Raw genomic sequence first — 19733 nt, forward strand, 5'->3', positions numbered from 1 at the left:
ATAGTGTGACCCGGTAATGAGACATATGACAAAGAGGACTGGCCTGATGACTTTCTTGCAACTGAGAAAAAGAGAAGTACCATAAAATGTAAAGAGCATAGAACGATCAGCCTAATTTCTCACACTGCTAAATTATTGCTGAGAGTGCTGAATAGAAGACTATATGGCAAGTTGAGCAGATGAGCAGATGGATTGGAAAGAAACAGTTTGGATTTATAAGAGAAAAGGGAAAAAGAGATGCTACTGGCCTGTTAAGAATCATAGGGGAAATATATATTGATATAAGTGGAGAAATTTATGCTGTTTTTATTGATTTGGAAGAAATTATTGAGACTACACTGGTACAAGCTGATGGATATTTTGAAAATGAAAGGAGTAGATTGGAAGGAAAGACAACTTGTACAGAATCTATATTTACAACAGAAAGTAAGAATAAGGATTGGAAATGAAAAGTCACAAGGAAGTGCTTTTGGAAGGGGTATTAGACAATGTTCTTGCCTCTCTCCTTTATTATTCAATGTACAACTGGTACAGATTATTGGAAAAGGCTTAGATGGAAAAAGAGGAGTGTGTCCTGGTGGAAAGAGAATTGAATGTATAAGATTTGCTAATGCCATGGTATTAGTGGAAGAAAGTGAACAAATAGTAAATAAAATGCTGAAAGATCTGAATGAAGCTTGTGGGGAATATGATATGGGAATCAATATAACAAAAACAACAAGTATGGTGATCAGCAAAAGAAGGAGATTGGTGTATATTAAGACAGGACAATTTATTATGAGCTCAGTAATGGCACTTAAATATATTGGAAATATCAACACTGAAGATTTGAGATGCCACTAGGAGGTGAAAACTTACATTGCTAAAGCAAAAGACACAATTATGGTTGTCATCTGTGTGCTGAGGTCATCATCATTCCAATGATTTGCAGAGAAGGTTAAGATGACCAGCATTTTGTAGGGAGTTTCAATGAAGCTCACAGTTCCCAACAATGTACCCAGAACTGATTGTGGTCCCTTGATTCTGAGTAAAGTGGAAGGACTGAACCAGAGACTTTGGAGGTTCTGTGATAAGCTAGGCTGCAACTTTCTGGACTTGCACCATGGGATTAAGAACACTAGGCTCCCCATAAATGGGTGAGGTGTGCACTCCACATCAGAGGCTGCTATCAGGTGGGGTGCATAGAGTTGTCTCTTAGATTAGGCAACTCTCTATCCAATCCCAATAACAATAGCTGTAGGAAACCCAGAAATATCAGTGTATGATCAAAAGAACTGAATCCCACAGATGAGAGTATTAAAATCCTAGTGGTTAACTGCTGAAGCATTTGCAATGAGGTGCCAGAGTTCGAATTGCACATGAAAATCAGTGAAGCTCACATAATACTAGGTACAGAAAGCTGGTTGAAATCTGAAATTGATAGCAGTGAGGTTCTTGGAGAAAATTTAAGTGTATATCAAAGGGATAGCGTAATGGGAAATGGAGGTAGCATATTTGTCACAGCAGAGAAGAAACTCAAATCCACCAAGATAGAAACTGTAGCTGCATGTGAGACTCTTCGAGCAACATTCGGTATCATGGGTGGACATAAAGTTGTAAATGGTTCCTTCTATCACCCATCAGACTCATCTCCTGACATACCTGAAAACTTCGGAGACAACCTCAGTTCACCTGTACATTAAGCTCCCCAATCATACTGTAGTCATAGGTGGAGGCTTTAATTATCTGACAATCAGCTGGAAGAATTACTGTTTTGTTAGTGGTGAGTATGACATGACATCCTGTGAAACATTAATAAATGCCTTCTCTGGAAACTACCTAGAACAGATAACACAGAAGCCCACTCATGATGGAAATGCATTGGATAAAATGGCAACAAACTGACCTGACCTTTTTAAGGATGGCTACATCAAAACTGGTATCAGTGACCATGATGCAGTTGTGGCAACAATGATTACCGAAGTACAAAGGACAACTAAGACAAGCAGAAAGACATATGTTCAGCAAACTAGATAAATAATCAGTAGCGTCATATCTTAATGAAGCACTTGAAACTTTCACCACAGTGCAGGAGCATGTAGAGGAACTATGGCTTAAGTTTAAAAGAATAGTTGACCATGTACTGGATATGTACCAATAGAACAGATCATAATGGGAGGAACCCTCCATGGAATACAGTCACTGTAAAAAAACATCTGAAGAAACAGAAACTATTACATAACAGATATGGAGCAAAGCATAGAACTATACATAGAGAGATGCTGAATGAAACATGATTGGCTGTCAATAGAGCAATGTATGAAGTCTTCAATGACTACTGTAGCAGAATACTGTCAAATGATCTTGCACAAAACCCAAAGAAATTCTGGTTGTATGTAATGGCTGTCAGTGGCACCAAAGTTAGTGTCCAGTCCCCAACAAATGATACAGGAACTGAAATTAAGGGTAGCAATGCAAAAGCTGAAATGCTTAACTCCATTTTCAAATATTCCATTACAAAGGAAAACCCAGGAGAATTTCCCCAATATAATCCTCATACTACTGAAAAGACAATCTAAATAATATTAGTGTCATTGGTGTTGAGGAACAGCTGAAATAGTTAAAACTGAACAAAGCTCCAGGGCCCAACGGAATCTCTATCAGATTCTGTACTGAATTTGCAGCTGAGTTAGTTCCTCTTGTAGCTATAATCTGTCATAGATTCCTTGAACAGAAAAATGCCAAGAGGGGTAGTAGAAGTGATCCACAAAACTACTGTCCAATATACTTGACATTGATTTGTTGTAGAATCTTAGAACATATTCTGAGCTCAAACATAATGAGGTATCTCAAACTGAATGACCTTCCCCATGCTAACTAGCATGGATTCTGCAAACATTGATCATGTGAAACCCAGCTCACACTTTTTTTACATGACATACTGAAACCTTTGAATCATGACAGTCAGGTAGATGCAGTATTTATTGATCTGCAAAAAACATTTGACTCAGTATCACACCTACATTTATTGTCAAAGGTACGATTATATGGTGTATCAACTGAAATCTGTAACAGGATTGAGGCTTTTTGGTAGAGAGCATGCACCATGTTATCTTGGATGGAAATTCATGTCTGAAGTAAGTTCAGGCATGCCCCAGAAAACTATGTTGGGACCCTTGCTATTCATGTTGTATATTAATGACCTTGTGGACAATGTTAATAGTAACCTCAAAGTTTTTGCAGTAATGAAGTTTGAAATAAACTGCATAATATTCAGTCAGATCTTGATAAGATTTCTAAGTGGTGTGACAACTGGCAACTTTCTTTAAATGTGCAGAAATGTAAAATTGTGCACTTCAGAAAATGAAAAAAACTTAATAGCCTGTGACAATAATATCAATGTCCCGCAGCTGGAATCAACCAACTCATACCTTTGAATCATGACAGTCAGGTAGATGCAGTATTTATTGATCTGCAAAAAACATAACACTTTGTAAGGATATGAAATGGAATGATTGTATAGGCCTAGTGATGGGTAAAGCAGGAGACAGACTTCTTTTATTGGTAGAATACTGTGGAAGTGCAATCAGTCTGCAAATTAGATTAGTTACAAATCACTCATGGAACCCATTGTAGAATGTTACTCAAGTGTGTGGGATCTGTACTAGATAAAGCTAACAGGGGAATGGTCACAGGTTTATTTGCCCTATGGGAGAGTGTCACAGAAATGCAGAAGAAACTGAACTGGCAGACTCTTGAAGACAGATGTAAACTATCCCAAGAAAATTTACTAACAAAGTTTCAAGAACTGGCTCTAAATAATGACTCTAGGAATATACTACAACCCCCTACATATCGATCACTAGGAATCAAGAGGACAAGATTAGAATAATTACAGGACACACAGAAACATTCAAACTGTCATTCTTTCTGCATTCAATATGTTAATGGACTGGGAAGAAACTCCAGTAACTATTGCAATGGAACATACCCTCTGCCATACACTTCACATTGGTTTGCAGAGTATAGATGTAGAAGTAGAGGTATTGAATATAAAGAGTAGATTATTAAGTGGCAAACTACATAATGGTCTGAGGAAAAGATGTGGCAAATGCGTTGTCTGGTGTGTGGCACTGTATGGGGCAGAAACATGGACACTGGGACAAGAGGATAAAAAAGCTGAAAGCATTTGAAATGTGGATGTGAAGGAAAATGGAGAAGATAAGCTGGATGGAAAGAATGAGTAATGAAAGAGTACTGGAAAGATTTGGTGAGAGGAGAAGATTGCTATAGGTTATAGGAGAAAGGAAGAAGAAATGGATGAGACATTTGTCAAGACAGGAGCGCTAGCTAACAGGTGCTTTGGAAGTTCTAGTTTATGGTAGGAGATTTAAAGGAAGGAGAAGATACAAGATGACAGATGACATAAAGGGAAACATAAATTATGTGGACCTGAAGAGAATGGTGGAAGACAAGAGAATATGGAGATTTACATGGGCAAATCTGCCTTTATGCAGAACACTGATGATGATGGAAATCCAGAGAACAGATTTTCTATCAGGATAGATTACAGAAGTTGATTTTTTTGTATTAAGTGCCCTAATATTAATGGAAAGTAAGTTGTGGAGATTAAGATATAGGATTTTATGTAATAATATAAAAGCAGTACTTTCTTCAGTATTGCACCCCATATTTTTATTGCAACCTAGGTACAGTGAACATATTCTGTAACCATTTGTTTTTGTACTACAGCTATTGATCACAATGTAATCATTTTTTGAGTGAATTTCTGATTAAGAAACAGAGTAACAGGTACTGTCAAAAAGTGAGACATGACATTTTCCAAACTAGGCATATTTGATTCTTGTGTAAAATGTTTAATCCTCATACATTTCTCTGGCATGTTCAACATCTATAAGGACTTCCTCCTAATGTCCCCATGAAGTGAACATCTAAGAACCAGAAATAAATGTGAGCTTGGGACCAGTCTTTTCATTCTTTTTGTTAATAATTTGTCAGAAAAATTAACTAAAGGGTCAACAGTTTATTTTGCAGATGAAACAAATATCCTAATTAAGTCATGCCATGAAGACAGCCTACAAAAAACAGCTGCATATGTCATACAAAATTTAACACAGTGGGTCAGAACAACCAAACTAATAGTAAATTCTGAAGAAACAGTGACAGTCAATTTCCACACTTCACAGAAACTCTGCCTAGCAACACCAACTTTTACCATGGATGAATACTGTTTCATCTGAGAATGTGACCAAAATTTTTAAGTGCACTTATCCAGGACAACCTGAAGTGGGAGACCCACCTGAAGAATGTAAATGAAAGGTTAAATATATTTACATATGATGTAAGAATCCTATCACAAAATACAAGCCATATATCACTGGTCACATTGTACCATGACAGTATCCTTCCACTGATATATTGAATTATCTTTTGGGGAAACGCAATATGAACCAGAAAAACATTTAGACTACATAAAAAGATTGTTAAAATAATAACACATGCTAAATTCAGAGACTCCTCTAGACCAATATTTAAAACTCTCAATGTACTGCCCCTTCATTTTTTTGTATAGCTACGAAGTACTAATCTTCATAAAAGTAAGTTATTAAAAGAAGAAAATGTCTTCAAGCATAATTATGATTTTCACTATCATGATACTAGACATGTCAATACAATAAGTAGAAACATTTGTAAGGGTGGAGTGTATCATACTGGCATTATGTTATATAACCACATGCCATCCTATTTGAAACATATACAAAATTTACATAAGTTTAAAGCGAAACTGAAAGAGTACTGGTTTGACCACTGCTTCTGTTCTGTTCCTGAGTGTTTGGAGCACCAAGAAAATATAGTGTAATCGGCCACATATTCTTAACCATACTATTCTTGCAACCATTTTATAAATTTTATAATTATGTTACCAATATTGAACATGAACTGAATGTTTTTTTTTTCTAAATCTCACTATGTATTAACTTGTATGTACTACTTCAAATCTGATGTATCCTATATTATTTGTACTAACTATATATTAAATCCCAATTTACAGGACAAATAGAGAAACACAAATACAAATGCCTTTATGGCTTATAGTGAATGACTGTTTTGTTACCAGATATACAGCTCAGTTATTAGAAAACAGCTTTATTAAAACTGTTAAGATCTTGTAATCACAATTTTATACTAAAATATGAAAGCAACTATATAATTGGTAGCATTAATTCTTTAATGGGCTATTTTCATATGTGACGTGCTGAGATAATTTTAGATTATCTGTAAGATTTATTTAATTGTGACATTATTCCTTATTAAAATTAATAAAAAAAGTCTGAAGTGGTATCAATGGAAATCAAATTATATGGTCAAAGTTCTACAGCAATGTAATAGTAGCTTAATTTCAATGCAAGAAAGGGAAGATAAATCATATATGACATAAATCTGCATGACATTCTTGCTTGTAGAATTAAATAACAATACTGTAGGTTACAATTTCATTACAGAGTAATTAAATAATAACAAAACCAAGGGGTCACCATTATTTATTGAACTATTTACAGTATGACTTGATGCTGTAACTGCAGCTTTTTTGTCAAAAGGAAATATCTATACATTCATTCTTACTGTGTGTTACAATGTATGTCTATTACACACCTCAATGACTGCACTTTCTCATCATCGTTGCCATTCACTAGTTCTGCACCATTGCATACTAGTGACATCATACAACATTTAATGAGACTCAGATTCCTTCTTGCTAGAATAAAGTGCTATGTAGGAAGTGATAGTATTAAATATGAGAAATGAAACTCATATGACCTCCATTTGAATGAAAGTTCTCATATTTATAAATATTGTCACATTTTTTCAGTGTTCTATCACTTGTTCTGATTTAAGTATGTTTATTTTTCAGCTACACAAAATACACAGAGTCAACAGTCCTTACCTCCAGTGTCTTATGTGAAAGCCATAGATGTGTGGATGTCTTCATGTTCTGTATTTGTGTTCTTGTCACTTATGGAATTTGCAGTGGTAAATAACTACATGGGACCAGTAGCTACAAAAGCAATGAAAGGCTACTCTGATGAAGATATACCAAATGCACTAGATGATTTTAAGGTAGAGCATCAGTCTGTTACTGTTCTTGTATTATCATATTTGAACACAACTCTACAGAGAGTTAATTTTTTCTTTTTTTTTTTTTTTTTTTTTAATTGGGAAGGGAAGTGGAACAAATTCAACAAATGTTTAAATCCTGAGACAAAGCAAATAACAAAATTTGTCTTAGAATTTAATTTAACTATGATTTGTTACAAATACTAGCCATACTCAAAATGAAAATTTAAACTGTTTCTTGGCATACAACTGTTTAACTAGGTGTGCCGCTCTACACAATGCATATCTTCCTCTTATTTCTGCAGAGATAGATTTCAAAGATGCATTGATGGACTTTTAATCAAGTTCTACACAAATAGGATTATTTTTTTGTACACACCAAATTTCATAAATATACAAATAACTGAAAACATTATGTAAAAACACATCGTTGTCTGTGTGGGTTGTAAACTGTAAAACACAATTGATATATGACACACCTTTGACAACAAATTAAATATTATTTTGAATATTCAACCTTATAATGATTTTGTTTTAATTTTATATTTTGTTTTTCTCATTTGTATTTACCTGTAATCTTTGTGTTGTGTTACAAAATATTAAATTTGGTTTATTCATCTGTAGACAATTTAAAATGTGTATATTCATCAAGAGCAAAATTTTGATTTCTAATAGTACATATCAATCAGAATAGATATGAGTATGAATTCAAAATTATTTCCATGACAGATTAGTGTTGCTCTGATATTTATATTTTATTTATATATTTTTCACTGTTACTTATTGTTATGATTGAGGTGTCAGTTTACAATAAACTGCACTGTACACACATCTGATCACTGTGCTAACAACAGCTAGAATAACAATCCAGTGTCTTTTTCAAACAAGATAATGTCCTACAAACAATTTGAAAACTGATGTTTTTCACTTCCTGGGAGCCCTCCTGCTTATTGTCTGGGTGCTGATACAGAGTGGGCCGGGGGATGGCTAGAGAACCAATAATATCAGGTGCACACAACACCTGGGATGACATCCTGGAACTGGACTGCATGTCTGCTGTTGTTGGTCCTCGGGCTGAACAAAATGGACTGACCATTCTGGTGTGACAGATCTGCAGGCAGAGTTTGCCCCAGATGGAACATACATTGCCAGTTCTGGTGCTGGGGGAGGATGCCTCAAGGTGTGGCTACTAGATGGTGGTATTGCTGGGTGATGATGGAACCATGTACCCAGCCAGGCATATGTTCAAATTTGTACATCCAGATGGGGATACCAATCTTCAAAACTGTAACTGCTTCTTCTTCTTGTACTGATGGAGGCTGCAACAGATCTAACACTGAATCATTGAGTGATAGTGGTGTCTGTGCAAGAGTTCCACCAAGCTCTGATTATGAACTGGTGTTGCTTAGTAAGAGGATAAAAAATAATGCAATGATGAATCAAGGGGCATGGATGTAAGTAGTTTCTCAATCTGCATTTTCAAAATTCACAGAAAATGGTCAGCCATGCCATTAGAGGCTGTGTGAGATGGAGGTGTGATAATATGGTTGATTCCATTCCTGGTGCTAATCTGTTGAAATCCAGTGAATGCAAACTGCTGTCTGTTATCAGTGACAAGAGTTCATGGTACTCCTTAAGCAGCAAAAGCAGAGACCAGGCCTTAGTGCTTCTTTCTGTCATGTTTCCTAGCATTTAATGTATGGAAAGTGAGAATGCATATCTCTTAAAATCAACCATACTGCACCTTGAAATGGATCAAAAAAATCAACAACATGTCCCACAGCTGGGTAGACATGAGCCGTGGTTGGTAGGCTTGAGGCTGTGCTGGTTTCAGCATTTAACAAGTTTAGCAGTGTTGAGCCATGTGCATGACATCCTCATCAACTAATGGCTAATACACATGTCATCGGGCCAGATTCTTCATTCTGGAAGTGCCGCAGTGGGACTGATGCATGAGCCACAATATACAGGAATGCCAAAACTATGGAATCACCAGTAAACACTAACCATCAGCATCATTCAATAACAGGACACCTTTGAAAGATGAAGAGCATGGTTTCATGAAAAGAAACAATGGTAGTTTGAAGAGGCACTGAAAAAAGGACTTGTGACCATCTGGTTTATAGGAACTGTCAAATCTGTCTCAAATTTGGATACTTGTGTGTGGCTGCTGTGACATCTCTGGAAGTGATGGCAAACTCTTCCAGTTGTGAATCAGTGTAATCAATGTAAATGCAAACAGTCTCATGTTTATGAATCCTGTTTATGAAATTGTTCTTTGGTAACTGTGACAGTGCAGTTGCATTGGGGTGCTCGGCTGATATAATAATGTATGCTATAGTGGTTATTTTGATTAGGAAAGAGTCTGTCCTCTGAAATGTCTGTTACGGTAACTTTAACTTAGGACCAAATATCAACAACAGTGACTTATGGTCAGTGATCAGATGAAACTTGTCACCATACAGGAAAATGTGGAACTTCGGGATATCGAACATAATTGTCAACACCGCCTTTTCTGTCTGTTAATAATTTTATTGTGTCATGGTGAGCACCTAAGAGGCAAATATGACAGGCCATTCCAAATAATTAAGATACCATACTTGTATGGCACATGGACCTCAACACCATGTCTGTGACCAGCATGAGAGATAGATGAGGCAAACACAAGGTCAGGTAATGAGTGGTAGGAGACACTCCTTCAACTTAAGATATGTTTGGTGACAGTTTGCAGACTGCATTTTCTCCATAACCAGTTTAAGTGATCGGTTACTGTTGTAATTTGGGAGATAAATTGGATGTAATATGTAATCTTGCACAAATCTGGAGATCTATGATGTTCTTTGGATATAAATATGAGAAATGGCTACCACATGCTCTGATGTTGATTAAAGGCCATCCTGACTTTGCTGCATACATTTACCGGCCCGAATCTGGTGGGAGGGGTGAGGGGTGGTGGGTGGGTGGGGGGAAACTGGGGTATCTGGCCTGGCTGGCAAATTTAGAGGTGCCAAATTCATATTCTTGATGGAAAAAAACCTTGTTTCACAAAACACTTAGCATCCAGCACACATTGGTCTAATTATTACTCATATGATTTTGAAATGGATCCCTGTTGGTTTTTGAACTTTTTTTGAACACATTCTAAGTTGATTCCTGTACAAACCATAAGTTGATTTTTGAATGCGTATATAGAGTATGTGATGTGTCTGCTAAGGGAAACACTGATGCATCTAAAAATAATGCGCAGAGCTAAATAAATCTGAATGGGTGAATGCCGATCGCTTTTTGTTTATGTGACTCAGTGGGAGTGCGAATGATCAACGTTTTAATAATTATTAGTGAAATTGATAGATTGAGATAGCCAGAATGGAAATAAATGACTGACAGTAATAAAAGGTAAGAAAGATTATATATTATCTTCTTGGTGTATCCAAGAAAATGAAATTTTGACAGAAAATTTTTGCCAGATTGCCACGCTACTAAGGGCCAGTTGGACAGCTCTCGGTTAGCAGCTGCTTAAGTTCTATTCTTGGAATACTGTGGAAAATGCACTGTACAAACAAATAATAGCACCTAACCAGAGAATAAATGCTAGATAAATGAGCCGGTGATTCTGGTAGAGTTAGTGAAGTTAACCAGAGAATAAGTTTTGACAATGGCAGGAATAGTTATAGAATTAGTGATGACAAGATTGTTTCTTAGAACAAGAATGGAGAAGAAATGGGGACATTACACAAATTATATGGAAGAACATGATGATTCCAAATTTGTATAAATGTTTCATATTACTATTTTTCAATCTCATGCTTGACAGACTGGAGCATATGAATAAAATGTGAAACTATTTCCTACAATAAAACTTTTTGCTTGTATTAGACCTAATAGGCATTTGATATTGCTACTTCGTGAATTATATTCTGTCATGTTATTTATATGAATGAGGTACATAAAAATGAGTATTTATGCCAAAAAAGTCTAGCTTATTTGGCATGTGTTACAACTGCTGCAATATTAGAAAGGCCTATTTCATATTATCTAGCAGACAGTGATAAAATAGACATAATCAAATCAGAAAACCACACCAGTCTTGGGTACTAATCATATTAACAGCTTTTTCAGTATTACACAATGACATTTTGATTCTTCATGTAGCAGAATGTTTGACAAACTTTGATGAGGTAATAGATTCTTTCACAGAAAGGAAAGCATGCTGTGTAAAACTGTAACAAGATTAGAGAAAAAATAATGCTGGGACCTAAGGGTTGAAGAAATGTGTACTGTCTTGCTTATCTCTTGTCTTTACTGGTTTTATGTTTCCTATATTTAATTTTGTGTCTCACAAAAGATAGAGTTATTAACAAATAGGCAATAAGGAGTGCAGATTTTCTGAAGAAGAGTTCTTATTCTCCTGGTCACAAATACAAATAATCTCAGCCAGCATTAATTGTGAGGTTTTTTTTTTTTTTGGGGGGGGGGGGGGGGAAGGATGTCAAACCAGCTGACTGGGAGCAGGAGAAGCACTACAGGACATTCTAATCAATGATGTCCTGAACATATGTTTGATGGCTTCCACTATAAAATATACATGTTTTAAGTCCACAGAGTGAAATACAGGGATGTACGAAGGAAGAACGGTGTGCGTGGCACTGCACTTTGGTACACTTATGACCAAATAACTTGGCTTACATTTCCTCGAACATGTATGTTTTACACACCAAACTCTTCAGAAAGATGTGTGCTACAAAAAGAACATATTTTTAAAAAATCAATTTTTTTACTTCCTATCAGAAATGCTCGAAGGGGGAAGGGGGGGGGGGGAGGGATGTGCCACTATCAAATTTTTGTCATCCAGGGCTTTACATTCAACAAAATCATTGTGAAAAGTTATACTTTGTTCCAGTTTTCAAAAGGATGGAAAATAATCACCAGAGATTCAGTATATGCACCTCCTGTGTCTGCCCTATGACTACTATATGATCCACATAGTTGATGCATTGCAGAATATTGGAAATAATTTGTTCTAAAAATTTCTGAAAGATTGAGTCTGCATGATAGCGACACTGAAAGGTAACCTGTTATTTTGGTAGGGTTCATAAGGAGTGTTTAATACCATGATGGCCTTGGAAGTCTCGTCCAAAGGTAGCTGAAATAAGCTTCAGTAATATCATTCTAATCCTGAGAGGGATACTGATTCTCTAACAATTTTGAAAATAATTCATCACAATGTGGGGAGAGGTATGAGTCCACAATCAAATGAGCATATGCAACTCTTTTGAAATGCTCACAAAGGCATAACACACCATCGGGTTTGCAAACAATGATGAAAGGTGATGCCCATCAACTATGAGGAATCAGGAACAGCACTTTTAACTCCTCTGTGACCTAGTTCTACTTGTCCTCATCCTGAAAGGCTAAAGTTATTAGGTGGGCTTTGAAAAATTTTGGTACTGCTAACTCTTTTTGTGTCAAATGAGTGAAAAAACTGAAAAGTATTCCCAAACCTGGAGAAAACAAGGGAGCATACTGGAGACACAAAGATTATATTTCTGTACAAGGAACAGTATCTTGAATTGTTTAGAGCAAGTGTTAAATAGAAAACCCAAAGGCTGTATATGCATCCAAGCCAAAAATATGTTCCACTGAGGGTTCCGCTACTAGAGAGAAAGAAAAGGTTCTGGTTACTTGCTTATATGTTAATTCCATAACTAACTGGCCTATAATTGAGACAGCATAAGAAAATCTCTGAGAGCTTGCAGCACTGTTGCCAACTTGAGCTGTGAAGCACAAAGGGTTGCAGGTGAAAACAATAGCTGTCTATAGAGCTATGACAACCCTGTGGTGCTGCCATAGAGTCATTTAGGAAATCCCATCACATGACTGGTCAAGGTAAGCATGCAAAGCTTACATCATGTGGGCCACTGCAACTGTCAGGGATCAACTTACACTGACTAAACTATTTTATCATAACTTTATGATGAGGGTAAGTTCACATCTTATGTTCTACTCATTTCAACTTTGGAGACCTCAGTCCAAAATATTAGGCTGATTAATAATCATGACTGAGGCTTATGTATCAAAATGGAATAAGTTGGGAATGCTATGAACCATTGCTAATAGTGTAAGATGGTATGGTGCTACCATTAACTCTGGGATTTAATTTATTTGCATGGGTGTAATAAACTGTTGTTGGAACAGCATGCTCTGAAAAACATCTGTAATATGACTGTGGCATAAACACTGTTGACAGACATCATTATAAACTGGCCAACAACATCTAGCACATAGAGGAAAACAGTCAGGACAACTTAACAGGTTACAAAAATTTCATCAAGGGAAAGTGAAATAACTGTTATGGTTTTTTATTTGATTTGAGCTCAGTTAAGCAGGAGCCTCTACATTGCCATATGGTCTGCACAACATTTATGACAGTTCTTGTCTTTCATACTCAGTGGAAATTGAAGGGTGAGTGCGCTGAATGTGAAATCTTGAAAGTCATAGCAATATGCAAAACTTCACCTAAAGAAGGACCTGATTGCCATAACAGTTGAGCACACAATTCACTTTCAAGTGTTAATATAAATACCACTGTGTATTAATGATTCTGCTGTCATAGTCCACAAGAGAACATAAACTTGCATTTTCTGCCCAGGTCTTATAGGTCTGTGATCCAAAATGCATAACTGTCTGATGTTAATTTACAGTGCTGAAGGAACTGTAAACAAAATGGCAACCATGTGCATTTTTCGTGCATAATATTCAATTAAAAGCAAGTAAATTTTGGTGAGGGCAGCATTGATGGGTCACACAAAGGGGCCAGTTTTTGTGCAGGGTGATAGATCTGTGGGTTTGTAAATACTATAACGGCTCACTGTCACACACAGCACTTGATGAAATGAAGTGTTAACTGCCTGTACTACACTTCCCAGTCCTTTTGATTTACAGAGAATGTCTGGAAAGCTGGGATTGCTGGAAGCGATTGTAGATGTGTCAGATCCATCAGCTTCTGCATGTGCTTGTGCTGCTTGAGCTGTTGCTTCCATAGCTCAAAAAACTACTTGTTCACCTTGGTTGAAACACTCAGTAAAATGGCCTGACAAGTGTTATTCTGGCACAGGATTCATAAAGGTCCTCATTACCACTGTTGTAAGTCTGCTTCTTCAACAATACAGATTTTCTTAAGTACAAATTATGTGAAAATAAAAAAAAACAGGAAGTAATAGTTTCTGTCTCATTTAGAAATATGTAAAATGGAAAATTTCTGGAGATGGAGACCTTAGGGCCAATATAGTACTCTGGAAGTTTGTTGAAAAATTCACAAAACAGTATTTGTAGGTTCAACTGGGATGAACTAAACATGATCCACACTCTTGTTGCATCCATATGCCATTGGTTTGTTCACTGAAAACACAGCTGTTTATCGAATGGTGTTTGAAGAAAGTACTGCATTAGACAGACAGGCAAATATGTGTGCTAGCCAGTGCTATCAGTGGGTAATAATGAAGTCCAAATCGCAGTCCAGGAGAAAACTACATATTGCAATGTCATTGTCAATAGATACACCAGAGAGATTGCTGTGAACATCCACTGGCTGTGACAAGAGATACCGTAGCATTCCATAGCAGTCTTTAAATTGGGTGTAGGTGTTTTGCCATATGACCTGGCACTGATGGATGTATCCTTCTTGATTGTACCTAGTGAACTTACCTGATGTATGCATAATTATATAAACTGACCTTCTGGTATGTTCAGCAGGATTACAACAATATGTATACTGCTTAAGGAGTTAGGTATGCTAATACCAAAAGTTGAGTACAGTGAAGAAATGAGAGCATATTGTAAGAGCCACACAACTATGTAGGCCTACAACTTTACCTGAAGATATTTGGAAATAACATTAATATAAAATTTTAAATAGAAATTTTTTTGAAACTGAAGATAAAAATTTTCAAAGCATGGTAAAAAAGGGTCAATATAGAACATGATTACCATAACCATTCCACATACTTGGCAGGAATTGGCACATAATCTATTATATTGTTCAAGAGCTATGCTGACAGTTGATGCCATTTCTGAGGAATACCAGTAAGATCAGGAGAAATCATTGAGGGCAGCTCATGGCCTGCTGTTCATATCCAAAACTCATCCCAAATTTGATGACTGTAGGATGATACAACATTACTTAGACAAAATTTCTAATTGGTGTGATGAATAGCAGCTGGTTCTAACTGTAGAAAAATGTAAGTTAGTGTGGATGAATAGGAAAAACAAACCCATAATGTTGAGGTACGGCATTAGTAGTGTCCTGCTGACACAGTCACATCATTTGAATATCTGGGCATAACATTGCAAAGTGATATGAAATGGAATGAGCATTTGAGGATAATGTTAGGAAAGGTGAATGGTCTATTTTGGTTTATTGGGATAATTTTAAGAAAGTGTGGTTCATCTGTAAAGTAGACTCCATGTAGGACACTGGTGTGACCTATTCTTGAGGACGCCAGGCCAGAGTAAAGGAAGACACCAAAGCAATTCAGAGGTGGGATGCTGTATTTATTACTGGTAGGTTCAAAAAACATGTAAGTGTTACAGAGTTACAGAGATGCTTTGGGAACTCAAATGGGAATCCCCCAAGGGAAGGTGATGTTTCCTTTGAGGAACACTATTGAGAAAATGTAGAGAACCGGCATTTGAAGCTGACTGCAGAATTATCCTTCTGCCACCAACATACATTTCGTGTAAGGACCATGAAGATAAAATATGAGAAATTATGGCTTATATGGAGGCACATAGATTGTCGTTTTTTGCTTGCTCTATCTGCAAGTGGAAGGGACACAAATAGTAGTGGTACAGGGTACCCTCCCCCATGGACCATACAGTGCCTTGTAAAGTATGTATGTAGATGATCTATAGGATTCAGATCCAAACAATCACAATGTTCACTAATATTAATTAGATTTTTACACATGTGACACATTTTGAGAGAGCATGCCCCCATCACGAGGCTACTTTTTTTTTATCGTATAAATTGTGTATGGCTGAGTTACCAACTAGCAAATGAACAATGAAGAATTTAACAGATGCATAACATGGCTAACACATAGAAACAAGTTGCTGGGGCCCACATTTAGCCAGATACAACATGCTCTACCAGCAATGAATATTCTGAGTTGGAGGGAGCAACCTATTACAACAGAACTGGTTCTGAAAGTACAGGACTGCTGATACCAAGCAAGGGAAAAATAATTAGTCTGACATATTATGGTGTGATAGGACTAATTTTATTCCCTTTTATTTATCTTGTATAAAGTTGGAATATCCATGTATCAGTTTTTCCTGATGATGGGAGCACTGTTTCTCAAAATGGATCATGTGTATAATAATGTGATTACAAGAACCCTTACTGAACATTTTGACTGAAGTCTACACATAAGTTTCAAAAACTTGCTACAGCTGTGACCTCTCATCCTGTAAGAAATAGATAAAACTAAATCCACAGTAAAATTAATTTTTATAACTGAAATGTGAGTCATTTAAATTGAAGTTTTCCATTCTTCACAGCTAGGTCTTGACCTCGCTAGCTCCACAATGAATGGACCTTTTTCTGCACTTATATGAGAAGGAAACTCACTGCCAGATATCTCAAATACAGACCAGCTGCTTTGAGTTTCTGATACTGTATACACTTTATCACATACCGGTAACCTTACTTCTGAGACAGCAGTAATTGCTGACGACATGGTGGATTACATCATGCATTTAAGACAGGACATTGGTGTTGTTATCCTGTGTTCTACAACAAACATTTTCTTTGATGTGGAGCAGTCACCAAAGCCTTGCTATATCTCTTTGTAGCTCTTTCAATGGTACTGTAATCATGATCTATGTCTAGTCTCATTCTGTTGTATTCAAGGCATTTAATTTTACATATATAGGCAATTTAAAAACATATGAATCCATACAGTGTTAATGTAGACTTTCTTGATGTATATTACTGATGAAAAGCTCTTGGATTTCTAGCTGGGTGGCAGCATTAGGATACTGCTGCCATCATACTGGAAACCCAAGAGTTTTTCATTGTGTTTAGTGTTATCTCCACTTTGAAAATATTTTTACTGCATTTATACAGTAATTAGGTCCTTAGTGTAATATGTCAGATGAAGATTTTGTAATAATTTCTTTGTGTGCTACCTATCACTACATTTTCAGCTGAGAAAAAAATTATTCCTAAATTTCTCTTCACATCAGTTCAAATATATAGGGTCATTTCAGAAAACCTATTTCAAGAAAATGTGTTTTACCCTAAATGACAAGGTCCAATGCCCATCTGTGTGGAAATTTGCTTTAAACTTCACCAAGAGACTGCAATGTCCCCATAAAACAGTACAAACAAAAATGAGACATTATGGTTCTAATGTGCTATTTTTATTACCTTTGCATTATCCGTATTTTCTGCTAGAAATACAATTTTCTCATATTCCAATTTTTTGTGGATTTCCTGGTTTACAGTGATTACTTACCTTTCATCTTTCTGCTTTTGTCTCTTCTCTGTAATGTATAACTTGTTCATAATAGCCATTTCTACTATTGCATCACCATAAATATATTTTCTCACAATAGTTCAGATGAAATAATGGTGCCCATACTTACAATACTAGAAGAAAAAATGAACTTAATCACCCTTCATTAAATTCAAGTTTAGCTCAAATGGCTCTGAGCACTATGCGACTTAACTTCTGAGGTCATCAGTTGCCCAGAACTTAGAGCTAATTAAACTTAACTAACCTAAGAACATCACACACATCCATGCCTGAGGCAGGATTCGAACCTGCGACCATAGTGGTTGCTCGGTTCCAGAATGTAGCGCCTAGAACCGCACGGCCACTCCGGCCGGCAGGTTTAGCTCAATATAGGATGAATAGTACTCCTGTCAAACATTTTTTCACTTACCAAATGATATAAAATGCCAGCAGTGGGGAAAGATAAAATCAAAATTTTGCCATGAAATGCTTTTCTTGTAATCTCCAGTTCTGCATCAAGATTTTTATTTGGAATCTCGTAGCTTATATAGAAAAAGAGAATTGCATACTTTCTTCCAATAGGCACCCAATTTTAATGTTGCATAAACTCATTTCTAAACATTTAAATTAGAATTATGGCAAACAGTCTGAAAACTCATTTCTTCCATGTCATTATGATCTAGTAAACAAACAATCCGTGGAACACTTTACACCCACAATATATATATGAGGGTAGAATAGTGGATGAAATGAACAGGAGACAGCTTTTATGAAATAAGAAGAAACTTTGTTATTTCCCAAAATTTTCAGAATAACCCTTTTATGTTAAAGATCATGAAACATTGTCAAGGGTCTGCAAATACTGCATCCCATTCTTCTTCGTGCACATCTGATGCATATTAAGATGCCAGAATGTTATTTAACAGTAGTTTTAGTTTGTGTCATAAAAGAAAACTTCAGAGAATATTGTTTTAAGGGAGACTCTTCCAAGCAGTCATTAGGGCTGAAAGTAGAAAATTGTAACATAGAGTTCTGCATTAGATGTAATGAATTTTTCCTATGCTATGTTTTATGCAAAATAAATTTATTATTTCTGTACTTATTTCAATTCTAAATTACAGGAACTGGAACCTTGTGGTCGAAGTCCGATGCGTCCAATTACTGCTCAAATGCCACAGTATTCAACTTTCTGCCATGGTCGAGAAACAGCTTTATACATCGATAAAGTTTCACGATTTTTCTTCCCATTCTCCTTTTTTATTCTTAATGTTGTATACTGGTCAACATTTTTGTGAATTCAGGGAGTTACTTTTTTTTACAAGAACTTAATATTTTTATGAAAGTCAAATTCCATAACTAATGTCATGGGATTAAGCTGTGTGCTTTCACCCAAATACATTCTGGGGGCTGCTTGTGCATAGACTCTTATTGTCAAAACTTGAGATAACTGATGCACTGAAGTGGTACAACTGTTAACACATTATCTAGAAAGTGCAAAGTGTTTTATTTCTCATAATGTATGACAAATTGTACTGTTATGTACAACAAGAAGATTTCTTAAATGAATTTGTGAAGTAACATAGTATGAGAACTGTTTACTTGTTCATTTTTTATATGTGAGAGTGGAATGTGAGTGACAAATATATAAATATGCTATTACTTCTTCAAATACTGTCTCTGAGTTCAAATTAAACAGTGGCTTCAACGAAGTGTTGTGTTAGGTTAAGATCAACTACCATTTTTGTACTATGCTATATGTCATGTCAGTATTGGTTAATGACTTCTGATATAAACGTTATAAATGTGTTATGATAACACACATGCAATGCAATTTTAGGCATTTGCTGCACTAATAAATGTTATTATTTCTTTTTCCTCCATGCTTTTATTTGCATTTGTTAAAATGTTTTGTTCCAGTGTATATTGTTGCAAATTTTTTTGAAAACCTAATATCATGGTATGGGATGGAATGTCTAATAGAGAAGAAGTGGAGCAAGGTTTAACAGATGAAGTGGAGATGAAAGGTGGTAATGGACTTTTGTAAGACCATTGTCTAACAAACTGTATGAGAATTAATGGAGGAGGGGGGGGGGGGGGGGA

General features: G+C 36.1%; 1 protein-coding gene across 1 annotated transcript in view; it reads left to right on the top strand.

The window, feature by feature from the left end:
• LOC126249563 (glycine receptor subunit alpha-4-like) overlaps window positions 1–19392 on the top strand; it is a 303930-nt gene extending 284538 nt beyond the window's left edge. Inside the window, exons 8-9 of the mRNA XM_049951226.1 lie at window positions 6914–7119; window positions 18755–19392. Coding sequence (XP_049807183.1) covers window positions 6914–7119; window positions 18755–18928 — 380 coding nt within the window. The 3' untranslated portion in view covers window positions 18929–19392. The remainder of the gene's footprint in view (window positions 1–6913; window positions 7120–18754) is intronic.
• Window positions 19393–19733: the final 341 nt, after the last annotated feature.

The sequence above is a fragment of the Schistocerca nitens genome, chromosome 3 (genome assembly GCF_023898315.1).
Source record: "Schistocerca nitens isolate TAMUIC-IGC-003100 chromosome 3, iqSchNite1.1, whole genome shotgun sequence".
NCBI lineage: Eukaryota > Metazoa > Arthropoda > Insecta > Orthoptera > Acrididae > Schistocerca > Schistocerca nitens.